At 39.2% G+C, this 26,391-nt stretch overlaps 1 protein-coding gene across 1 annotated transcript; it reads right to left on the bottom strand.

Annotated features, from left to right (window-relative positions):
• Positions 1-7: 7 nt before the first annotated feature.
• FAM228B (family with sequence similarity 228 member B) lies at positions 8-26,391 on the bottom strand. The gene is given in 9 exon segments (XM_027555961.1): positions 8-2,575; positions 2,578-2,612; positions 4,611-4,715; positions 8,911-9,067; positions 9,283-9,370; positions 15,306-15,386; positions 16,106-16,297; positions 18,142-18,210; positions 25,363-26,391. Coding segments are annotated over 9 exon segments (1,146 nt in total). The 5' UTR covers positions 25,522-26,391; the 3' UTR covers positions 8-2,315.

The raw sequence follows: 26,391 nt of genomic DNA on the forward strand, positions 1-26,391 counted from the left end.
CCTTTTGAAAGTGACAGAAGAGAAGAGTTAAGTGCGACTGATATTGGGATGAGGGGCTTCCCAGAGCAGAAGGAATTCCTCTGCTTAGCTGCGCTGATCTCCCTGAAGCCTAGTCCTCCTGTTGGAGCTAAGTGGCCTGGAGGCAGGGTCCCCTCTAAGCCTCCTGACTCAGCCTCTCCTCACTCCATCTGGATTCAAAAACATACAGAGATTCCAGTACAGAGCCAACCCTATTATAGGTGTGATAGTTTACTGATGTGGGATATGATCTGAGGGTCCTGCTTTCGGATGTCAGTATGTCTGGAGTGCTCATTTACACTAGGATTATTGTGATTTATAAAATACTAGGTTCCTTTCGTCCCTTCTCCTTTCAAACCTCTAAATCTTTGTCCTCCATCTTCACTGTCAGTTCATGAATGACCTTCCGATTTCATTGAGAAAATGAAGTAAACAGAAGTAAACAGTCTTCATTCACAAAATTCACCAAGGTGTCTTCATCTATATCCATGCATTCTGTGTCCTTCCTTCCTCTTACAATGACAGATTGTCCTGACCTCCAGTTGAGTCCTGGATTCTACCTCTCCACAGGTAAAGGGGATAGGGAGGGTAGAGAAATGGATGAGGGAGGAATTTTAAGTAGAGTTCTTGAGAGAGATGATATTGGTGCAGGGATCTGAGTGAGTGAGGCATGGAGAGATCCAGGGAAGGAGTGTTCCAGGCAGATAGAATGGCAGAAGCAAAAGCCTGATAAGGTGTGCCACAAAACAAGAAAAGGAACACAGTGAGTGTGGAAAAAAGGCAGGTGATAAGGGTGGAGAAGAGGCAGGTGCCCAGCTGTACAGGGGTTAGAGGACCCATTAAGGAGTTAGGATAAAATCCAAAGTGTGAGGCAAGCCATTAGGATTCCTGGTTTGGGGTAGGGGAGAATTTTGGTATAATAAACATTTCTAAAAGACTATGGTGCTGCATGAGAACTCATTATACAGAGGCAAGAGCAGAAGAAGGAAGACCAGTCAGGAGGCTAGTGCAAGAGGCCAGGTAAGACCACAGTGGCTTGAACCAGTGGCAGGACTGAGGAACTGAGAACTGAACACACTAACAGACATAAGCTAGAAGACATGGGAACTGAGGGAAAGCGAGAAATAAAAAATGACTCCTAGACTTTTATCCTGGGGCTCCTTCTTGGATTATGGCCCTATTCACTGAACTAAGAGAAACCTGACAGGAAGAGGGGCAGAAGTGCAAAAGTAAAGAATAATCTTGTTTGGAGCTGATTGTATCGAGATACCCAAAACTATTACAATACATAAGGAGGGTGTGTAAGGTATGATTACAAAGTAACTTGTATTTTTCCTCACTGTCCATTAAAACCTGTTGTGTTGGGTAGTTCTCCAGCAACTTCCTGTTTTATTTTCCTCACTGCACTTATTACTAGCTCAGTGATATCATATATTTGCTTATTTATTGTCCATCTTTCATCAAAATGTAAGCTCCTTGAGATCAGAGATTTATCTGTTTTTTACCTTTAGTCTTCAGCCTGTCAAATACCGCATGGTTCAGAATAGGTGCTTGTTAAAATTTGAGGAAGCAAGCAAACACATGAGAGGGTATTAAAACATGACAAATAAAAGGAATGAAACCACAAATTTAAGTTTTTATACATTTATCATGAGTGAGTTAAAAAAGAAAAAAAAGGAGCTCCCTTATCCTTTAGGAGTAGGAGTGAGGAAACAGAAAAGAAGAATGATAGAAAGATTGACTGGAGACTCAGACTAGCAAACCATTTCCATGTTGATTTCTAACTGGGAGATGAGGAAATGGGCTGCAACTTCTCCAATCCACTCCTAAAAGAAGCTACGCTCCAGAGACTCGGGACACAAGGTGTAGAGAAGAAAACTGAAGGGCAGTAGCACCTAGGCCTAGAAGCAGTAGGCCAGGCTACAAGAGTCAAACGGCACCAATTCTAACCATAGTCACCTTAGACGAGAGGTGAACATCTATATTTCCATACATTTTACATTTGGGGACTTTTACTTTTCAAACCTTACTACTTTTAGTATATGGTCCTTTTGAAAAATTTTGCCTTTCTTGGCTAAATTAAGAGGAACAAAATTTGAGACATGGCTTGAGTGTGGTATCTGATAAATAGCAGAGAGATGATTGAGATGGTGGAGGAGTAGGAGAAGAGCAAAAACTCAGGAGAGGGAGCTAGGGAAATATACAGTCTGCCCTCCAGAGGACACGCCATTAGGCAGTACATGGAGTCTCACTCTCCATACCCCTGAATCAGGAAAACCTGCCTCAGTTTCTTCTACTCACTCCCTCACCCTTTCTTGGCAGTGGGGGAGGGTAGGGAGGATGGCCCACTGCCTCCTGTCTTTGGGAAGCCTGCCATACAGAGTTGTTCCCAACTGCTCAGATTTTGGTATCAGCAGTTGCTGCTGTGTGTATTGCAAAATGGGACTACCCCAGCTCTCGCTGCATCCTGGTCCCAATCCCTGTCTACCTCCTAGCTCAAGGAAGTTCAAGGAAGAAAGGTGCTCTTTAGAGTTGGCTTCTTTGGAACTTGGATTCTTCCCTCCTGATAACATAGAAAGGATGACCCTGTGTTTGTGGAGAAAGGAACCAGAAAGGAAAGAATTCTATCAACTATAGCATTTAATATCTTATTTAAATTTGGGGTTGATGAGTTCTATATGAATTTATACATTTTTATGAAAAATAAACAGCATTACCTTGCTCTACTAACATTTTCATCCAAAATCTCATTACTGCTTAATCCAACAGCTGAGGGAGGGTCCTTTGGCATAAATGACCCCCACCCCCTTACAGACGTATACACTGTGCCTTCCCTGGGAAGGTCTAACTCTGTCAAAGACAAATATGCCTTTTCTACCTCGATGCTGTAATTGGGTGATGGTGGTGGTTTAGTCGCTAAGTCGTGTCTGACTCTTGCAACCCCATGGACTGTAGCCTGCCAGGCTCCTCTGACCATGGGATTTTCCAAGCAAGAATAATAGAGTGGATTGTCATTTCCTTCTCCAGGGGATCTTCCCTACCCAGGGATAGAACCCTGGTCTCCTGCATTGCAGGTGGATTCTTTACCAACTGAGCTACCAGGGAAGGCACACTTGGGATGATTCTCTAATTCATGGAATAAAATACAGTGTAATCTTCCTTCTTATTCAGGGAGATCTCATGAGTTTAAGCCTCTAGTTTACACCCCTACACATTCCAATGATGCAATATTCTCCTTCATATCTGAGTCATACTCTGCTATAAAAGATATTTAAGGACAAAACCTTTTATACAATATACAAAAACTAACTAGGACTAAAATGTTTACTATTCTAAAACCTGACTCAAACAAGTATGTATGCGATCATGGCAGTTACAGATTGTAGAGGAACTTACTCTTTCAGAGCCTAATATACAAGGGTGATGCTGAATCAGTCCATCTTTTAAGGACTTCAGCTGCCAAGTGAATAGGGCTTAGTTTCAGTATTTCCTATTATCCCTCAATTTCAGTTCCCATGCAGAAGAGCAGCAAAGTGTTAAATGTACCTCAAGGACACTGAGAAGTCCACAATGGTCAGCACCATCTCTAACAGTCATCTGTTTCTACTTTAAATCTACTAAAAAGACCCTCATGAGGCAATTAGTTGTTCTCTCTGCTGGACATGCCAGAATCAAGCATTTCTAAAAGCCTCTGGCTTCTGCCACATTATATTTGTTAAAAAAAATTCTGAGTTTATTCAGAACAAGAAAAGGGAAACCCACTACAGCTTACTTTGTGGCTTTTTAGTAACAGAGAATTATAAGCCAACCTCCTAAGCTCCCTTCTGCCTTGCTAGGTTCTTTTTTTATTATTGTCAACAGTTTTACTGAGATATAATTTAGCACCATAAAATTCATCCATTTTATGTGTTCAGATAAATGATTTTCCTATATTTACAGAGATGTGTAACCACCACCACAGTCTAATTTTAGAACATTTTTGTCGGTCCAAAACCTCACCCTCACTTACAGTCACTTTCCATTCCCAACTCTAACACTGCTGCTTAGTCGCTTCAGTCGTGTCCGACTCTGTGCAGCCCCATGGACTGCAGCCTACCAGGCTTCTCCGTCCATGGGATTCTCCAGGCAGGAACACTGGAGTGGGTTGCCATTTCCTTCTCCAATGCATGAAAGTGGAAAGTGAAAGTGAAGTTGCTCAGTTGTGTCCGACTCTTAGCGACCCCATGGACTAACAGCTGGGTACAATATTGTAACAGTTACTACCTACCAGAACTAGTCCAAAATTTCATTTTTACCATTCCAATTCAATTAAAAATCTCCTAATTTTAACTTTAATATGAGTTGTTAACAAGTTTTTTCTGTATCTGTGCTTGTTAGTTCTGAACATGTCAGCTGTTTGTTCTTTAAAACCAGAAAAAGCTGAGCAAAGTTGCCATCTCACCCAGACACAGTGGTGGTAAATGTCTGATGTCTGGCTACAAGAGTCTGCTATATTCCTCAGGACTGACTCCAGTAACTTAAAATGATGGCAGGTGGTGGCAGTCAAGCATGTCAAATGAAAGAAGAACAAAGCCATGAAAGAGCAGACTTACTTATAATGAACTGCTTTATCTTCTTTCTGGAATTCCGGATGAGGAGTTCTTACAGAGGGTTTCAAGTCAAAACTGCTTTCATTAAAATTCACTTTTATTTTTAACCTTTAACAAGATAACATGTGTGAGAGGATATTCAGAAAACAATACTAGCTTGCATTTATAGAGAAATTATTGTTATATATTGACCACTATGTATACTGTCCAAAATACCATTATTTCAAACTGGTGTGCATTCTTGGGTATTTAAGAGTTGCTGAAACTATGATAGAGATTGGTTTACTATTTACTGAGGACCTAGAATCAGGTAGGCAAGTTTAAAGTACTCCTTATATCCTGGAGCTTATACTCTAAGTTTAAAAAGAAGTTACAGAGATTGTGTCATTTACAAGCATAAATGTAAAATGCTTTTCCTAAGAAAGAACTCAAACACCCCATTTCTCAGTTTCTTTGCCATAAGGTGGCAGGCAGGTGACTTAGAGCCCTCCCATCTTGCCTCAGCTCAAGACTGATTGGAAGGATGATACCAGCCCTGTGAGGAGCATCCACTTCTGGCACAGATTACAGCAGAGCTGGTGGGGTTCTAGGCCAACAACTGGAGCAGCAGCTTCCTGGTTCTGCCATTCTCTGACACAGCAGAAACAACATACCTCTTGGTCAGTCACTTCTACACTGTGATTTGGGGAGTTGTTTCTGAAATTTGAGCCCTGTTTCTTACAACTTCCCAGTGATTTTGTGAGTGGCATAAGTCCCCAATGAATCAATCCTTTTCTGGGGGAGGGGGAGATTCAGTTGTCTAAAATCAAGAGCCATTATCCCAACTAACATACCCAGTACCCCCAGCTTGCAAATAGCCACACAAAGAATTAATGGAAAGGATCAGTCTGATGCTGACTTCGTCAGAATGAACCTTCCTAGAGAGTGTGGACTTTGAAATATGTTTTGAGTAAAAGAAATTGCAAGCATAATGCATTACTCACAAGAGGACAAAAGGGTTTCCTCTGTTAATATATCTGAGAAGGGCTAATGCAGTGGCTCATTTGTCCCCAGGAACTTTCTTAGGCAAGGCTATCCTTGAGAAGAACTTGAGATAAGAGTAAATACTAAGGGAACCAAACGATAATGAAAAGGCTGGATGAGAAGGGTATTATCGGATAAGACCTTCTCAACTACCTGTGCTTTTGCTCAGAGCAAACTAAGTATGGGCAGGAATGTCCTTAGTCAACAAATCCCATGGCTTCCTCTCAGTTCGCTACACTCCAGAGTATCTGGCATAGAGTGATCCTTCTTGTCACTTTTTCCTCTCCTGACATCTGTGGCAAACCACAGACTGCTGCTTCTGTCTCCTTTTCTTCTTCCCATCTCCCAAATTTTATTGCACAGCCTTTCATCTCAGTATTTTTCTTTTTCCCAGTATTCTCTCCTCAGCCTATCTAATCCATTCTTATCCTTTCTCATTCCAAAGTGAATAACTCTTTTAATAATCCAGCCTCAAATCCCCTTCTCTCTTGAGCTGTAGTCTCACTTTTCCAACAACCTGTAATACATCTTTATCTGAAAGGACCACAAGTGTATAAAACTCAGAATAAACAAAACTAAATTCATCAACTGCACTTCTGAATCTGCTCCTCCTATATTCCATCTTATGCTGATAGCACCTCCATCCTCCCAGTGGCCTGTTTTATACATCAGAGTCTTCCTTGAGCTCCCCTCCTCCCTGTTCACCATATCCAAACATTACTTCATCAGTCTATGAAACAAACACTGATTTTGGCTCACTCAATTACTATCCTCAAGGAATTTACAGTACATGTATGTGTGAAGTGAAGTGAAGTCACTCAGTCATGTCTGATTCTTTGCGATCCCACGGACTGTAATCTTCCAGGCTTCTCTGTCTATGGGATTTTTCCAGGCAAGAGTACTGGAGTGGGTTGCCATTTCCTTCTCCAGGGGATCTTCCTGACCCAGGGATCGAACCCAGGTCTCCTGCGTTGCAGGCAGACGCTTTACCCTCTGAGCCACCATGTATGTGTAATAGACACACACATATATATATGAACAAAAATATATATAATAATGGCTGACTAGAAGCTTGCTCTAAAGCAGTGATCTTTAAGCAGTTTTGTTTATACACTCCTAAAAGGGTTTTGAAAAACCACATAACCCCTCGGATATTTTAAAGCTGACACCTACAATTTTTCATTGTAAGTTTAAATAAGTTTGTTTCTTGTTAACAGATTTTAAAAATATCAACTGTCCCTTAAAAGTCAAATATTCATTAGGATAAAATGAGTGTGGGCCTTACTAGCAATGAAAATTTTAAGATATTGTTTGATAAAATAGATTTTAACCACCATATTGAATAAGGCACACCAAATCTAAAGCAATCACATAAAGCTGTTATAAGAGAATTATAGCTAATATATTTTGAAATTCTGGCTGTACCAAAAAACATTTCAGTTATACTTTAAAAGAAGCATCACTAAATTATATAGCTTCAACCATCCAAATTCAAAGCAACCCAACACAGACAAGTACCCCAGTTCTATAGCATGCCTTTAAATCAATGAATTAGTTAAAGTAAAATAAAATATATATGAAAGGCCTGTGGGTTAAGTTTTCCTGCTTCATCAGTAAAGTCTCTAAAAAGCCACTATTTTTATTTGCTCCTTCATTCGATATCTTAAAATTTTTACACATAGGTTGAAAAGTATGCTTTTCTTTTAAAAAGTGGGATAAGTAATATCGATGCAGGCTTGTTCTCAGGCAGATCAACTTTTGGGAAGAGTACCTATAGACATGAATCTGGAAGCCGAGTCTCTTAAAATCGCCCATGCCTATGTATACTTTGGAAAGTCTTTACAGACCATCACTGTATATTTTGAAATTCACAATTTGAAATTCAGTGCTTTGAGGGAATCTACTTACTGTAAACAACTAGACCTTGGATAAAATGTACCCTTTGAGGTGTCACTAGTCTCACAAAAAAAAGGGTCTTGAAAAACACACACACATTCACACACAAATGTAGCACAGGCTAGAGGTATGGGAAGCTAGGGCCATAATGGTGGGCAGCAGGGGCATGTGGAATAACAGATAATGACCCCTGAGGACAGATGGAAACAACAGAGCTAACGGAATACTGAGCCCTGTCTGGGCCAGCTGTAAGGTGGGGACACTACACTTGAGAGACGCCACACTGAGCCCAGACCTTTGAAGAGAGCTAACTAGGCCCAGGTTGATAGCATCCCAGCTACCAGCAAAGGAAGAAACAGAAGCAAATCCTCTGTGTAGAAGTTTCCCCAATTTAGGCCAATAGGACACTCAAGATAAAATTAACTCAAAAATAAAATTCACTAAGCATATGAGAAAGCAAACCATTATAATTGAGAGTCAGCGGGGGAAAAGATTCAGCATCCTCAAGAAATACAGAATTTGGAATTATTAAATATAGAATGCAGAATAGCAATGTATAAAATGTTTAAAGAAACTAATAATCCAATCACCAAGATAAAACAGTAAGAGCCCATTAGGAATGAATAAGCATATGGAGTGGGGGGAGAAAATTTTAAGAAATTAAAATTTTAATATTCCACACAGTAAAAAAAGAATTAGAAAACAGGAAAATATAGCCAAAGAAATTACTGGACTTTCCTGGTGGTCCACTGGTTAGGAATCTGCCTGCCAGTGCAGGGGACATGGGTTTGATCCCTGGTCCAGGAAGATTCCACATGCCATGGGGCAACTACACCCATGCATCACAGCTACTGAAGCCCTAGAGCCTGTGCTCTGCAACAAGAGAAGCCACTGCAATGAGAAGCACACTGCAGCTAGAGAAAGCCCATGTGCAGCAACAAAGACCCAATGCAGCCATAAATAAATAAATTTTAAAATTAAAAAGTAGAGTCATAGATGTAGAAAACAAACGTATGGCTACCAGGGGATAAGGGGGAGAGGGATACGTTGGAAAACTGGGATTGACACATACACACTACTATACATATAAAACAGATAACTAATAACCTACTATATGGCACAGGAAATTCTGCTGAATACTCTGTAATGGCCTATATGGGAAAAGAATCTAAAAAAAGTGAACATATGTATATGTGTAAATGATCCACTTTCCTGTATACCTGAAACCAACACAATATTGTAAGTCAAATATATTCCAATAAAAATTTTTTTAAAAAGAAAAATATTTTAAAGAAATCATAATTATGACAAAATTTATATCACTGTGTCAAGAAAGTCTTCAAATTCTAAAAGGTTCCTTAATTTCTACTATATTAATCATTACCTGCTCCTTTTACAAAATTCACTTTCTATGTAGTTTGGAGGCAGTCTAATCCACTCATTTGGAGTCATTAAATGCCTTGAATTAGAAATTCCTGGGAATCTGGAATGCAGTTTGGCCTTCTCAACCTCTTTAAATTCTTTCATTGTATATATTTTGCCTGTAGGACAATTAAAACCTAAAATTAGCACTCTTAAATGCAACTGCCATTGCTCTTGGGTTATGAACACAGAAGTCGCTCAGTCGTGTCTGACTCTGCGACCCCATGGATTGTAGCCCACCAGGCTCCTCGGTCCATGGGATTTTCCAGGCATGAATACTGGAGTGGGTTGCCGTTTCCTTCTCCAAACCACATAACAATTAGAAACTAAGTACCAGTCTCACACTGAAGAAGAATTCTTTTCCCATCATCTTTGTCATATTGTGCCTTTTTCAAAGGGTCACGAAATGGTGGGATGGTAACCTATAAGAAAAACAGTTCTTTGAGGACTGGGTTGCAGGTCTTTTTTGGTCTATTCTACACATCCATGTATGGCTCTTATGCCAGAAGAATCAAGATTACAGTATCTACAAACAAATGGCATTCTAATTATTATATATATGTATGTAACACATTACAAAGAGATGAGGGCACTCCAATACACCTCCAAGCAAGGCTTTCCAGCCAAAGAAGCATGGTAAGCTCTTGTTTTAATAGCCTTTTCAGATTATTGTGGATTTTCCTTTAGATATTATACCCAAAATCCACAAGTGGCATTTTCTTAAAGGTTAGTGATGATGTGGAATCTGAAACCATATCAATGAGTTATTCAAACTTTGCTACATTAAAATTCATTGACCTATCTTGAACTCTGAATGGATCTTTTATCCATATCATTAACTGGTGATTTAGAAAAAATTAGATCACTGAGTTATATGAGGTCTTCCAAATGTTAATACATTTCATTATATAATAATCACATTCATTAATATCATTACCAATGTATCAGTAAAGTCTTTGAGTACTGGGACACTGTCACACTGATGATAGTATGATTTTTCAAAAATTCAAATTTTTGAAAGCTCACATTTTATCATTGGCAACAAATACCATCAGTTGTTTCTCTTAAAGCAGTAGACTCACTTCAGTAATTTTCTAGAAAATGTCTGCCAAATATCCAAGACTTAATAACCAAAGTCTATAAGTAAAAGTGGAGAAGGCAATGGCACCCCACTCCAGTACTCTTGCCTGGAAAATCCCATGGACGGAGGAGCCTGGTAGGCTGCAGTCCATGGTGTCACTAAGAGTCGGACAGGACTGAGCGACTTTACTTTCACTTTTCACTTTCCTGCATTGGAGAAGGAAATGGCAACCCACTCCAGTACTCTTGCCTAGAGAATCCCAGGGGCAGAGGAGCCTGGTGGGTTGCTGTCTATGGGGTCGCACAGAGTCAGACACGACTGAAGCGACTTAGCACGCACGCACGCATGCATAAGTAAAAGTGATGTTCCATGAAAAACAAAATCAGCCAGTTCAGCTCATAATTTAAACAATCATACTGTATTTCAACACACAGAAGTATTCTTTGCATACTTCCCATTTCATCACACAGAGTATTAAAAAGGCCAAGATCTGAGGTGAGGAGGGATAAATCAGGAGTTTGGGATTAGCAGATATAAACTGCTAGATAAAAAACAGATAAACAACAGGGTTGTGCTACACAGCAAAGGGAACTATATTCAGTATCTTGTAATAAACTATAATGGAAAAGAATCTGAAAAAGAATATATATATATATATATATATATATATATAAGTGAAAGTGAAGTCGCTCAGTCGTGTCCGACCCTCAGCGACCCCACGGACTGCAGCCTTCCAGGCTCCTCTGTCCATGGGATTTTCCAGGCAAGAGTACTGGAGTGGGGTGCCATAAAAACATATATAAATCACTGCCATATACCAGGAACTAATATATAACATTGTAAACCAACTGAACTTCAATTTTAAAAAAGTGGGGGTAAGACTTCAGCTCAATTCAGTTCAGTTCAGTCGCTCAGTTGTGTCCGACTCTGTGACCCCATGAATCGCAGCACGCCAGGCCTCCCTGTCCATCACAAACTCCCGGAGTTCACTCAGACTCACGTCCATCAAGTCCGTGATGCCCTCTAGCCATCTCATCCTCTGTCGTCCCCTTCTCCTCCTGCCCCCAATCCCTCCCAGCATCAGAGTCTTTTCCAATGAGTCAACTCTTCGCATGAGGTGGCCAAAGTACTGGAGTTTCAGCTTCAGCAACATTCCCTCCAAGACTTAATAAAATTAATAATGTTTACTGTTTGATCAAGGACATTCTTAAGTGAAACTGAATTGTTTTTTTACTGTGAGTGCATGACAGTGAAGAATATGACTACTAGTTTAATTTGTGACGCCAACTTAAGTAGTTCTAAGGTACTAGCTGTTTTACCCAATGCTGTTTTTGCACCATCAGTGCAAATATCAACATAATGAAAAAAAGCTGGTAATATTTAGCACTATTATGAAAAGTTTTGGCCTAATGGACCCCCTAAAATGGTTTCAGGGCTATCAAAGTTCTTGTACATCACTTTGAGAACTGCTGATATAACCTCAAATTGATCAGCTTATCTTAAGAGGTCACCTATCGGCTTCATTTAGAAAGTCATCATGGTGAAAGAACAAAAGGAAATTTTGGTATCAGGAAGATCCGGTTTCAAATCCCAATTCTCACCCTTACTAGCTATGTTACTAGTTAATATGTCTAAGGATCTACCTCTAAATTCACAATTTAACTCTGACCTATAGACAGTAGCATCTATATATACCCCAATTTGGGCAACAATTTAAAGATCTGCTTTGCCCTGCAAATGCCAGCAGGGCATGTCTATGATTCAAGGTAAGCTTTTTGTCTTATTTTGTTTAACGATATCCACTACTAGCAAAACTGTGAAAAAACTAGATTCTCTGGAAGTGTTAGTCACTCAGCTGTGTCTGACTGTTTGTGACCCCATGGACTGTAGCCCACCAGGCTCCTCTGTCCATGGAACTCATACTGGAGTGGGTTTCCATTGCTTTCTCCAGGGGATCATCCTGACCCAGGGACTGAACCCAAGTCTCCCACATTGCAGGCAGACTCTTTACCGACTAAGTCACCAGGGAAGCCCAAATTCTCTGGAGGGGGTGCAAATTATGTAACCATTCTGGAGGACAATTTCATGATATGAATCAAAATCACATATAACTTTTAACTCAGCAATTCTACTACCAGCACCTTATCCTAAGGAAAAAATCAAGAAATAAATAGTTAAAGGGATGTTCATCATACCGTTGTTTATAACAGCAATAGGTCAAAAACAATCCAGAGGTTCAAAATACGGAATATTAAAAAAAAAAAAAAAAGATGGTATAGCAAAATTGTGTATGAGTTTAGAAATACACTTGTACTCTGGTATTGACAGCTGTGCAACCTTCTGGACAGATCACAGCCTTGTTGTGGCGAAGGGGCTTGCATAACTCACTGAAGCTATGAGCCATGCTGTGCAGGGCCACCTAAGATGGACCATCAGTCATAGTGGAGAGTTCTGACAAAACGTGGTCCACTGGAGGAGGGAATGGCAAACCACCGCAGTATTCTTGCAACAAGAACCCCATGAACAGTATGAAAAGGCAAAAAGATATGACACCAGAAGATAAGCCCCCCAGGTTGGAAGGTGTCCAATATGCTACTAAGGAAGAACAGAGGGTAATTACTAATAGCTCCAGAAAGAATGAAACAGCTGGGCCAAAGTGGAAACAACGCTGGGTTGCAGATGTGTCTGGTGGTGAAAGTAAAGTCTGATGCTGTAAAGAACAATATTGCATAGGAACCTGGAATGTTAGGTCTGATGAATCAAAGTAAATTGGATGTGGTCAAGCAGGAGATGACAAGAGTGAATATCCACATCTTAGGAATCAATGGGCAAACTTAATTCAGATGACCATTATATCTACTAATGTCAACAAGAATCCCTTAGAAGAAATGGAGTAGTCCTCACAGTCAACAATAGAGTCCAAAAAGGAATACTTGGGTGCAATCTCAAAAATGACAGAATGATTTCAGTTCGTTTCCAAGGCAAGCCATTCAACATCACAGTAGTCCAAGTCTATGCCCCAACCACTGATGTCAAAGAAGCTGAAGTTAATTGGTTCTATGCCCCAACCACTGATGTCAAAGAAGCTGAAGTCGATTGGTTCTATGAAGACCTACAAGACCTTATAGAACTAATACCAAAAAAAAGATGTCCTTTTCATCATAGGGGACTGGAATGCAAAAATAGGAAGTGGTTGTCTGAGGATGCTTTACAAATAGCTGAGCAAAGAAGAGAAGTGAAAGGCAAGGGAGAAAGGGAAAGATACACCCAACTGAATGCAGAGTTTCAGAGAATAGCAAGGAGAGATAAGAAGGCTTACTTAAATGGACAGTGCAAAGAAGTAGAGGAAAACAACAGAATGGGAAAGGCTAGAGGTCTCTTCAAGAAAACTGGAGATATCAAGGGAACATTTCATGCAAGGACGGGCATGATAAAGAACAGAAATGGTAAAGATCTAACAGAAGAAGAGATTTAAAAGAGGTGGCAAGAATACATAGAACTCTACAAAAAAAAGGTCTTAATGACCCAGATAACCATGATGGTGCGGTCACTCACCTAGAGCCTGACATCCTAGAGTGTGAAGTCAAGTGGGCCGTAGGAAGATTACTACAGACAAGTCTAGTGGAGGTGATGGAATTCCAGTTGAGCTATTTGAAATCCTAAAAGATAATTCTGTTAAAGTGCTGCACTCAATGTGTTAGCAAATTTGGAAAACTCAGCAGTGGCCACAGGACTAGAAAAGGTTAGTTTTCATTCCAATCCCAAAGAAGAGAAGTATCAAAGAATGTACAAACTAGTACACAATTGTGCTCATTTCACATGCTAGTAAGGTTATGCTAAAAATCCTTCAAGCTAGGCTTCAGTGGTACATGAACCAAGAACTTCCAGATGTACAAGCAGGGTTTAGAAAAGGCAGAGGAACCAGAGATCAAATTGCCAACATTCACTGGACCACAGAGAAAGCAAGGGAATTCTAGAAAAACATCTACTCCTGCTTCATTGACTACGCTAATGCCTTTGACTGTGTGGATCACAACAAACTGGAAACTTCTTAAAGAGATGGGAATACCAGACTACCTAACCTATCTCCTGAGAAACCTGTACGTGGGTCAAGAAGCAACAGTTAGAACTCGACATGGAACAATGGACTGGTTCAAAATTGGGAAAGGAGTACAACAAGGTTATATATTGTAACCTTGTTTATTTAACTTCTGTTATGACCAACCTAGACAGCATATTAAAAGGCAGAGACATTACTTTACCAACAAAGGTCTGTCTCGTCAAGGCTATGGTTTTTCCATTAGTCATGTATGGATGTGAGAGTTGGACTATAAAGAAAGCTGAACGCTAATGAGTTGATACTTTTGAACTGTGGTGTTGGAGAAGACTCTTGAGAGTCCCTTGGACTGCAAGGAGATCCAACCAGTCCATCCTAATGGAGATCAGTCCTGAGTGTTCATTGGAAGGACTGATGTTGAAGCTGAAACTACAATACTTTGGCCACCTGATGCAAACAGCTGACTCATTTGAAAAGCCCCTGATGCTGGAAAAGACTGAAGGCAGGAGGAGAAGGGGACAGAGATGAGATGGTTGGATGGCATCACCGACCCAATGGACATGAGTTTGAGTAGACTCCGGGAGTTGGTGATGGACAAGGAGGCCTGGCGTGCTGTGGTCCATGGGGTTGCAAAGAGTTGGACACAACTGAGCAACTGACTGAACTGAACTGATGCAGAGTACATCATGTGAAATGCCAGGCTGGATGAATCACAAGCTGGAATCAAGATTGCCAGGAGAAATATCAACAACCTCAGATATGAAGACAATACTACTCTAATGGCAGAAAGCGAAGAGGAACTAAAGAGCCTCTTGATGAGGGTGTAAGAGGAAAGTGAAAAAGCTGGCTTAAAACTCAACATACAAAAAAACTAAGGTCATGGCATCCAGTCCCATCACTTTATAGCAAATAGACGGGGGAAAAGAAGAGACAATGACAGATTTTATTTTCTTGGGCTCCAAAATCACTGAGGATGGTGACTGCAGCCATGAAATTAAGACACTTGCTTCTTAGAAGAAAAGCTGTGGCAAACCTAGACAGCATATTAAAAAGCAGAGACATCACTTTGCTGACAAAGGTCCATATAATCAAAGCTGTGGAGATGGGACATGATTAAGATGTTACAGCATTCACAGGGAATCACTGAAGGACTACTTACATATTAAGACTGTTCAAAAACATAAACCACATAATGCCAAAGGTAAAATTAGAAATCTACCTTCAGAAAATTCGGGTTCTCTCTGTTCATGTAAAAAGGATCATACTCTTTCGGATCATAATGCTCTATAAATGCATTTCCCTGTAGGAAGGAACCACACATAAGAATAAGAGGTGCACGATTAATTTTGAACATAACAAGATTCAAGAGTCAAATACACAGTTCCACTGTTATGCTTTAAAATGGTATCAATGACAAATGCAAATGGAATGGGAAGACCAAACTGGATTTATGTAAGTAATAATAATGTATAATTATACATTATAATGTATAATTATACAATAAATATAATAATGTATCTAAGTAATAAATATCATAGTGATAGAAGGAATCTAATTAAAATTTGCAAGATTTTAATAAAAGGTATTAGAACACTAAAAGATTTAGGAATTTGTTTTTAGATACTCACTAGTCAAACATCTCAGCTCTCTTTTAAATGCCAGAAAAACAGAAATATTTTATAGCCTTGTAAATAATCAAGCTCCAGAATTTAAAAAAAAAAAAAAAAAAACACGTATCTTGAACATAGACTCCAAATTTTTTAACTGGTATATAAAATTAACAATTACATACAGAAAAAAAAAGAAAAATGATTCTAATGTTCACATTTAAATACAGATCTAACCCTTTACCTCCATCCTTTGCACATGCCCTGGATTTAAGAATAATGTATGCTATGATAGAGTATAGATTATACATAAACAGAGTTGGCAAGGGTAGGCTGTTTGGATGATTATTAATAAAAAAGATAATTACAGTTTTTGAGCAACTGAAAAAAATAACAAATGAATCCTTAGTACCTTTTTATTTACATATTTTAAAAAACCATCTAATTCTTCTTGTCTCCTTTTTTTAATCTTCTTATATGAAGTAACTTTTTCTATAATTTTCTTCTGGAGAGGATCTGCCACATGGTCAACCCATCTTTTATACAATATCTCTTTTCTTCTTGCATTTAGGAAGTCGTGATGTTTTAAACACTTATCTAATTCCTGGTAAACAGTGATAGGAAAGACAAATATATTATCTTAACGTTTTCTTGTTCCAAAATTTAAATTTAACTTATATTCATAAGAATAATCCACAAAAGCACCCATTAATTAAATTACTACATTGGCTTCTAATGTGTGACACACACAATACTGGAAACAAAGAACACATGAATAAATTAGATAATATACCTGCTCTTCCTGGAAGACAGACTACAAAACAGATCTACGAAACAATGGTGGGAGGGACAATGTACCAAGAGATACATGGGGCTCAGTGTTCACTGCATCATTACAGTAGCCAAGAGGTAGCAATAACTTCAGTGTTCATCAACAGATAAAAGTATAAACAAAATGTGATATATACATATAATGGAATATTATACAACTATAAGAAGGAGTGAAATTCTGACACATGCTACAACATGGATGAACCTTAAAAACAATATACTAACTGAAATATGCCAGACACAAAAGGACAAATAGTTTAGGACTCCACTTATATGAAATAACTAGATTAGGCAAACTCAGAGAGACAGAAAATAAACCAGAGGTCACCAGAGTCTTGCAAAAGAAGGGATGGGGAGTTACTGCTTAACAAGTACAAAGTTTTGTTTGGGGTGATGAAAAAGTTTTAGAAATAGATAATGGTGACAGTTGTACAACATATCAATGTAACTAATGTCACTGAATTATACATTCAGAAATGGTTTAAAAAGCAAATTTTATGTTATATGTATTTTACCACAATAGAAAAATAATCAACTTTTTTCTTCTTTTGGTCACACTGTGCAGCATGCAGGATCTTAGTTAGTTCCCCAACCAGGGATAAAGCCCATGTCCCCTGCATTGAGAGTACGGAATCTTAACCACTGGGCCATCATCAGAGTCCCAATAAAATTTTTAAAAGATTTCCAAATTGGTAGACACTTGGGATAGATCTTAAAGAACAGAGTTATTTTCGACTGCCCTGGCCATCCAGTGGTTAAGACTCTGCACTTCTTCTGTAGTGGGGCACATGTCCAGTCCTTGGGCAGGGAACTAAGATCCCATAAGCTGCTCATTGTGGCCAGGAAAAAAAAGACAAGAGTGAAAAGGCCAAACTGTAGCACAACCTGGTACAAATGGCAAGTACCCTGCAAAGAAAATGCCTAAATCAGGCTATAAAACTAAATCATTCTCAACAAAACTTCTCATACACCTTTCACCTAGCAAATGAAATCATGTGATTACTAGGATCAACAACATGAAATTTAAAATGAAAACAATAAAGTACTAAAAACCCTGAGACCTTTTCCAGGTAATATCCCTCCCTAACTTCAGGTCATAGCACATCTCTACCATTCTCAGTGAATAATTCCTTTCCTTTTTAAACAACTCCAAAGAAAATTCTTAAAAACAAAAATAGGCTGCCCACTCCAGAGTTTAGTACACGTCACATGGACATTCATCTTGTCTTATAATTAAGCCCATCCTGCTACAGTTAAAGCCTTGTTCTTACCTAGGTATTCCTGAGTAATAATTCATCAGTGTGTTCCAATAACAGCTCTTAAAAATAGACAGGGTTTCCTAGAGGTCCCACTAAAATGAAGAAACAACTGAAGAGGAGGAAACTTTTATAAGGTATCTATAAAAGAATCCCCACAAAGTATAGAAAGTGAAGAAGTAAATTAAAGCAACCTCAGAGCTCTTTAAGGTCAATCCTAAAGGCTAAGGAGTGTTTCCATTATTTTCTATATTTTCTAAAATTTTTATAATGACATCTAAAATAGAAAAACTACATCTACATCTAAAATAGGAAAACAAAATTTAATTTTTAACTGACACATTTTGTAGCCAATTCTTACCTTAATTATATAATTTTCTCTATATAATATTGATTGAATAGCTGTATCAACATCTTCCTTAGCTAATACCTAAAATGATAGAATAAAATTTTGAAAATCAAGTATTAAAAAATTAAATTATTAATACTACCTAGATTAATAATATTTTATGTGACCTATATATCCCTGGGAAGTTCTCTGTAAATCCCAATTTTTCTACCTCAAATCATATCATCAAGTACTTTGTAAAGAGTATTTGAATCTTTCTACTCTCAGCTACATTTTACTCTAGGAAAGAAAAATAACTCAGATCACAGACATTTTGATTCCCAACATGGTCAAATGACTTGCCCAAAGTCACATGGTACCCATCTTTTTTCACATCCTATAAATGATACAATCAGGCCTCTATGGAATTCATTTACTCATTAATGAATTTTATTTGATTATACTTAGTCATTTATGGGCTTCCCTGGTGGCTCAGTGGCAAAGAATCTGCCTGTAGTGAGTGAACTCACATCTGCCAGGAGATGTGAGTTAAATCCCTGGGTTGGGAAGATTCTCCTGGAGAAGGAAATGGCAACCCACTCCAGTATTCTCGCCTGGAAAATCCAATGGACAGAGGAGCCTTGCAGGCTGCAGTCCATGTGGTCACAAAAGAGTTGGACACAACTTAGCAAATAAACAACAACCCTAGTCATTATAGCTATCAAATATTGATACTTTTTATGAACAAGCCACATTCTCAATATTTTAAGCCAACACAATCTTCCAGAAGTAGTTCATAAAATCAAGTTTTTCCATTTTCATAACAAATCTTCCTCAATTAAACATCTGCCAGAAAATGCAAGAGGCTGATATCTAACATACATGTGGATGTAATTAAAGATACCAAATTATACAGTTACTAATGGCTAAAAAGAGCAAATTTTATGCTATAATATTTCTGCAATGGAAAAAATGATTAATAATAAAAGAGTCCCAAGGTGGGAGACATTTGGGGTGACCTTTGAAATCCTCTCATAATTACACACACACAAAATAAATATTCTCAAATGACCTGTCATTGGAATTAGTTGTCTTCAGTTCCACTATATGTATTTTCCAGAAAGAAAGAAGAAAGAAAGTTAGTCACTCAGTCGTGTCCAACTCTTTGTGACCCCATGGACTGTAGCCCACCAGGCTCCTCTGTCCATGGAATTCTCCAGGTAAGAATACTGGAGTGGGTTGCCATTTCCTTCTCCAGGGGATCTTCCCAACCTAGGGATCGAACCCAGGTCTCCTGCATTATAGACAGGCTCTTTACCAACTGAGCCACCAGGGAAATCCCTGAAATGTTCTACAACAGATTAATAAAATCTTAAAATCTAAGAACTAACCTTCCCCATTAACACACAAGGAAATTAAGGCTCATCAGAGGTAAGCAAGAAGTAACCAGAGGTAACCAGAAGCCTAGAAAATCCTGCACTGAGCCCAGAATTCAAACTCAAATGTGTCTAGCTCCAAATTCATTTTCTTTGTCCTTTCTGCCTCACAGAGTTGCTATTTCTAGCAAATCTACTGTTCTCAAAACCAAGATGAGTACCAATATGTTAAAACAATCACCTGAAGACATTGAAGACTAAGCCAGAGAAGGAAGAAACTAAAGGGGAGTCAACACTTGGAAAAACAGAATAGCGCTGGAAAATATTTCAGTCTAACAGCAGGCATCAATCATAGCTAAAGGAGGTGGCTCAAATACAGATAAAGATACACAGTTTTACAGATTTCAGAATTAGAAGACAAGAGTTCAGGGCAACCATAGCAGCAAGAAAGTAAAAGGAGAAATGCCTGAAAGGAGAAAGCCATAGACTGAACGCCACAAATTCTGCAGACCAAATCTCTAGTAGACCCTTGAACTACATATGCACACAATAAAAACTCTAGGCAGCCCAGCTAAAGCTAAAAAAACTAAACAGTGATTTCACTTGCTGCCAACTGCAGGAGAAACAAAGTTTAGAGTTCATGTTCAGCCAAGTAAACTGTCTGCTAAAACAAAAGTTCAATATTAATCAGAGGAACATGACAGATTCCAAACCCTTTGCAATATAGCATTCATAATGTTCAAAATCACTAAATTGCAAAATGTGACCCATACTTCAAAAAGAAATACAATCTAATGGAAATCAACTCTGAGATGGCCCATATGTTGAAATGAGCAGATAAGGATTCTAGGTCAACTATTATAGCTATGTTTAAGAAGTTAAAGGAAAATATGCTCATAATGAATAGAAAAATGTCAGCAGAAAAAGAGCGAAAAATAAACAAGTGAAAAATATTGTTCTTAAATTAAAAAAAAAAAAACTTAAATGGCTTAATAGCAGATTGAAGATGACTTTAAAAGAGTCAGTGAACTTGAATTCAAATCATTAGAATTTATCCAGTCTGAAAAACAGAAATAAGACTGGAAAATGAATAAAGTTGCAGTGAGTTATGAGACAACAGCAAAAGCTTGGACAAGGTGATAACTGGAATTCTAAATAAACAATGGCTGGGATGAAAACCACTACTTTCAGACAGAATAGTAGGGAACAGATTTACCCTCTTACCTTAATGAATATAGAGAAAGACACTGGATATCAGGCTATGAAAGACAGTCGCCCCGGAGATACAGAAAACAAGGTAAACCCTAAAATAGCTCATTAGTGCCTGGAGAGGATTTCCAGACTGTGGTGCAGAGAGGAGAAAGTGACTGAAGTGAGGAAGGGCGTTGGGAGTCTGGGAAGGCTACAGTTCATAGAGCACAGTACCAGAGGGAAGAAAGTCCCACAGAGAAAGAGTTTGGGGGATCTGCAGATGATTAGATCTGTAGAGTGTCCCCCTTGAGACTTCAGGTGAATGCTGAACACTGTATGCTGTGCTGTGCTGCTGTGTTGTGCTTAGTCGCTCAGTTGTGTCTGACTCTTTGCGACCTCATGGACTGTAGCCCCCCAGGTTCATCTGTCCATGGGATTCTCCAGGCAAGAAGACTGTAGTGGGTTGCCATGCCCTCCTCCAGGGAATCTTCCCAACCCAGGGACTGAACCCAGGTCTCCCAGATTGCAGGTGAATTCTTTACCTTCTGAGCCACCTGGGAAGCCCTGACCACTGTAAGCATGTGGGGAAACTACTCAAAGAAACACTGTGCAAAGAAGTACCTGAAAGGATTAGGGAGACAATCCCTAGAGGTCACAAATCCCAGGAGTTATTCCTCTTAACAATCAGCCAGAGTGAAAAACTTTATGGTATGCAAAGCATAGAGTTAAAACTAGCCACACATGAAACACCACTGCAGTTCTACCTAACAAAGCTTGGTGGCAAGACATTAAAAAAAAAAACAGATTGTGTCTGAGTAACTTAACTGCATCCCAGAACAAATCTAAGAGCATTTATTGAAAATAAAAAATATCTAGCACTCAACAACAAAAAATTCACAATGCCTGGTATCCAATTTAAAAAATCACCAAGCATACACAGAAACAGAAAAATTTGACTAATAATGAAAAGAAGAATCAATCAAAACTATCCCAGAGGGCTTCCCCGGTGGCCCAGTGGTTGAGAGTCTGTCTTGCAAAGCGGGGGACACAAGTTGATCCCTGGTCTGGAAACATTTCACTGCTGCAGGGCAACTAAGCCCATAGGCCACAACTACTAAAGCCCATAGGCCCTAGAGACCATGCTCTGCAACAAGAGAAGCCACCACAATAAGAAACCCATGCACCACAACTAAAAAGTAGCCTCCACTTGCCGCAACTAGAAAAAGTCCTGGTAGAGCAGCAAGGACTCAGGGAAGCCAAAAATAAATAAGTAAATAAAGCTTTCAAAATAAATAAAATAAAATTTTTTAAAAATAAATAAAAATAAAAACTACCTTAGAAATGACACAGATAATATAATTATTAGACCAAGACATTAAAATAGTTCGTAAGTTCAAAATTGGAAAAGGTTGACTCCAAATTGGAACCAACTGGTTTCAAACTAGGAAAGGAGTACATCAAGCCTATTGTCACCTTATTTAACTTATATGCAGAGAGCATTATGTGAAATGCCCAACTGGATGAAGCACAAGCTGGAATCAAGATTTCAGGAAGAAATATCAATAACCTCAGATATGCAGATGACACCACCCTTATGGCAGAAAGTGAAGAAGAATTAAAGAGCCTGTTGATGGAAGTGAAAGAGGAGAGTGGAAAAGGTGGCTTAAAGCTCAACATTCAAAAAATGAAGATCATGGCACCCGGTCCCATCACTTCATGGCAAATAGATGGGGAAACAATGGAAACAGTGACAGACTTTATTTTCCTGGGCTCCAAAATCACTGCAGATGGTGACTGCAGACATGAAATTAAAAGACCCTTGCTCCCTGGAAGAAAAGCTATGACAAACCTAGACAGCATATTAAAAAACAAAGACATTACTTTACCGACAAAGGTCTGTATAGTCAAAGCTATGGTTTTTCCAGTAGTTATCTATGGATGTGAGAGCTGGACTATAAAGAAAGCTGAGCTCCAAGAATTAATGCTTTTCAACTGTGGTGTTGGAGAAGACTCTTAGAGTCCCTTGGACTCTAAGGAGATTAAACCAGTCAAACCTAAAGGAAATCAGTCCTGAATATTCACTGGAAGGACTGATGCTGAAGCTGAAACTCCAATACTTGGCCACCTGATGCAAAGAACTGACTCATTAGAAAAGACCCTGATCCTGGGAAAGATTGAGGGCAGGAGAAGAATGGGACAACAGAGGATGAGATGGTTGGATGGCATTACCGAATTTATGGACATGAGTTTGAGCAAGCTCTGGGAGTTGGTGATAGACAAAGAAGTCTGGAGTGCTGCAGTCCATGGGGTTGTAAAGAGTCAGACACGACTGAGCGACTGAACTGAACTAAGTTTAGGAAACTAGAAGAAACAGCAGACATTTTGAGACAGTGAAGAGTTCTTAAAAGACCTCCTACAAACTTTAAGGATGAAAACTATAATGTCTGAAATGAAAAATACACAGACAAGCTTAACAGCAGACTGCTATTCCAAAAGTAAAGATTAGTAAACAAAATTATAAGAACATAAGCTGTCCAAAATGAAACGCAGGAGGGAAATTCTGAAAAAAATTAACAGGTAATCAGAGGGCTATGGGATAGATGAGATAGCTTTCAAGCAGATGATTAAAAGTATAATTTTATTTTCCAAAAGGAGAGGGGTAGGATAGAAAAATATTTGAAGAGGGAATGGCTGAGAGTTTTCCAAATGTGTTGGGAACTATACGCCCACTGATACCAGAGGTTCAGTGAACTCTAAACAATAGAGAAATTGGAAACTTCATATGTTGCTGATGAGAATGTAAAATAGTACAGTCACTGTGGGAAGCAGGCAATTCCTCAAAAAGTTAAACACAGAATTACCGTATGACCTAAGCAATTCCATTCCTAGGTTACACATCCCAAGACAACTGAAAACATATGTTCACACAAAAACTTGTATACAAATGTTCATAGCACCATTATTCATAATAGTCAAAAAGTAGAAAAAAATCTGAATGCCCATCGACTGATGGCATCCATATATTGGAGTATCATCTTGCCATTAAAAGGAAAGAAGTAGTGATACATGCTACAACATGGATGAACCTTGAAAACAGTATGGTAAGTGAAAGTAGCCAGACACAAAGGACAACATACTATATGATTCCATTTGTATACAAGGTCCAAAATAGACAAATCTGAGAGAAAGCAGATTAGCAGTTGCCAGAGAACAGGGGAGAAGGGAAAGGACAGTGACTGCTAAAGGGTACGACTTTCCTTTTTGGGGTGATGAAAATGTTCTGTAATTAGATAGTGGTAAGGAAATGGCAACCCACTCCAGTGTTCTTGCCTGGAGAATCCCAGGGGTGGCAGAGCCTGGTGGGCTGCCGTCTATGGGGTTGCACAGAGTCGGACACGACTGAAGCGACTTAGCAGCAGCAGCAGCAAGGGTTATACAATCCTGTGGATATGCCGAAAACTGCTGAGCTGTACACTTCAAGGTAGTGAATTTTATGGTATGTGAATTCTATCTCAATAATAAAAACAGTAAGATATCAATTTAAAAATGCACAAAATATCTGAACAAACACTTCATCAATAAATAAATATATATATATATACATGGCAAGTTAGACATGAAAAGATGCTCAATATTACTTATTAGGGAAATTAAAGTTAAAAACACAATGAAATGCCACTCTACATCTTTTTTAGAACGTCTCAAATTAAAGACTACACACATACACACACACAAAGACTGTAACCAAATGCTGGCTAGGATGTAAAACACTGGAACTCCCATACACTGCTGCTGCTGCTAAGTTGCTTCAGTCGTGTCCGACTCTGTGCTAGTGGAAATATAAAATAACTTTGGAAAACAGTTTGGCAGTTTCGTAAAATGTTAAATTTCATTTACCATATGACCTAAGCATTCCACAACTAGACATTTACCCAAGAGTAATGAAAACATATGTCCCTACAAAGATAGGTATGTGAATGTTTCTTACAGCTTTACTTGTAATAGCCAAAAACTGTTAATCCAAATATGCAACAATAGGATGTACAAACTAGGGTATATGGCATTCAATAGTAACAAAAAAGAATGAAGTATTGATACATGAAACAACATGGAATCACAAATTATACTAAGTGAAAGAAGCCACACAAAAATAATACATACCATAAGATTACATTTGTACAAAAAATGTAAATGCAAAATAAACTATAGTGATAGAAAGTGGAAAGGGAGGCACTTAAAAAGGGACACAATGAAGACACTTCGGGAGTACTGAATATGTTTGCTGTCTCGATTGTGGTGATGGTTTCATGAATACATAGCTCAAATTTTACCAAACTGTATGCTTTAAACATATGCAATTCATTATATATCAAGTATACCTTAATAAAGCTGTGAAGAAAAAAAAAATAATCTAAAGAAAAAACCGACAACATATATAAATTTGTGTGATGTAGCTAAAGTAATGCTTCTGGAGAAACGTTGTAACTTTATTAAAAAGGTATGTAACAAATGACATTATTCCACCTTAAGAAATTGGAAAATAAAGAGCAAAGAAAATAGTTAATAGAAAGAACAGGATAATAAAGGGCAGAATGAAACAGAAAATAGAAAAATAATATATTTAGCACAAGCCACTTTTCAATGCAACTACCCAAGTATAAACTTTAAAATGCCATTACTATGATACCTCCATAAAAGAAAGTGGTTGTGGCTCCAACCATTCTCTTGAGCTCTTGAGCTTGGGAAGCTTGTCAGTTATCGGATCATTCTCATAACTTTTCATTGTGGCCCCAAATAACAGATTCCCTAGAAAAACTAAAAAATTAGCTTCCTTAGTAAAGAGCATTCACATGTATTTTCTCTTTAATTAATATTTGTGACCATAGATGGACATGAAACGGATTCTGAACATTAGACATCATGTTTTTCCTAAAGTGAGAGGGGACATTTGTATTCACAGGCCTTTTAAAAGTTAGCCAGAGAAGATTACTCCAACTGCAGTTCCCTTTTTTTCAGTCTGTCCATAAGCTTCTGCGGATGTCTTCCGAGCCTGCCTCCTTTAAGCAGAGGAGCTCCTTCTGGACGGACCAGCCAGGCTTCCCCCAACATTGCCCAATGGAGCCGGTGCAGCAATTCTCAGCCTGGCCTCAAGGAGGCGCGTGTGGAGCTTTCCGAAACGGGAAAGCTGCAGCTTTCTGGCTCCTGAAGCACACACAGGATGGGCCTCGTAGAGAGGGAAGGACAGGCTTTTGAACAAAATTTGCTGGTCTTCAAGCACTCCTCCCCTCCCGCGCCCGCCGGTGCCTGAGAGGCTGTCATAAAGCCTGTGTCCCTGGTAGAACCTACATCACGCACGACCCCGCTCCTTCACCCCTACCGGTGAGCAAGGTGCGAGCGGCCTCCGCAGCGGAAAAGTTGAAAGGCCGCGACTGGTACCTCAGCTCCCTTTAAAATTGGCAGAGCCTTCGGCTCCTCTGGATCACGCTAGAACCAGACCCGACAGCCTACAGTGCCAGAGCGGTCGGCTGAGGCGGGAGAGCCCGCCGCACCTGCGGCCCAATGAGCTCGAGGCCGTCGCCTTGGTAGATGAGAACGTTCTGCGTCCAGTGATTCGATAGGAACCGCCCCCCACTCCACCCCACCCCACGACTCCTCCGACGCGGCGACCCCTGCGTCCCTGAGCCGCGCGCAAGTGCGCTCCCACGACCGCGTCAGG

This window comes from Bos indicus x Bos taurus, chromosome 11, assembly GCF_003369695.1.
Source record: "Bos indicus x Bos taurus breed Angus x Brahman F1 hybrid chromosome 11, Bos_hybrid_MaternalHap_v2.0, whole genome shotgun sequence".
In the NCBI taxonomy this organism is placed as follows: domain Eukaryota; kingdom Metazoa; phylum Chordata; class Mammalia; order Artiodactyla; family Bovidae; genus Bos; species Bos indicus x Bos taurus.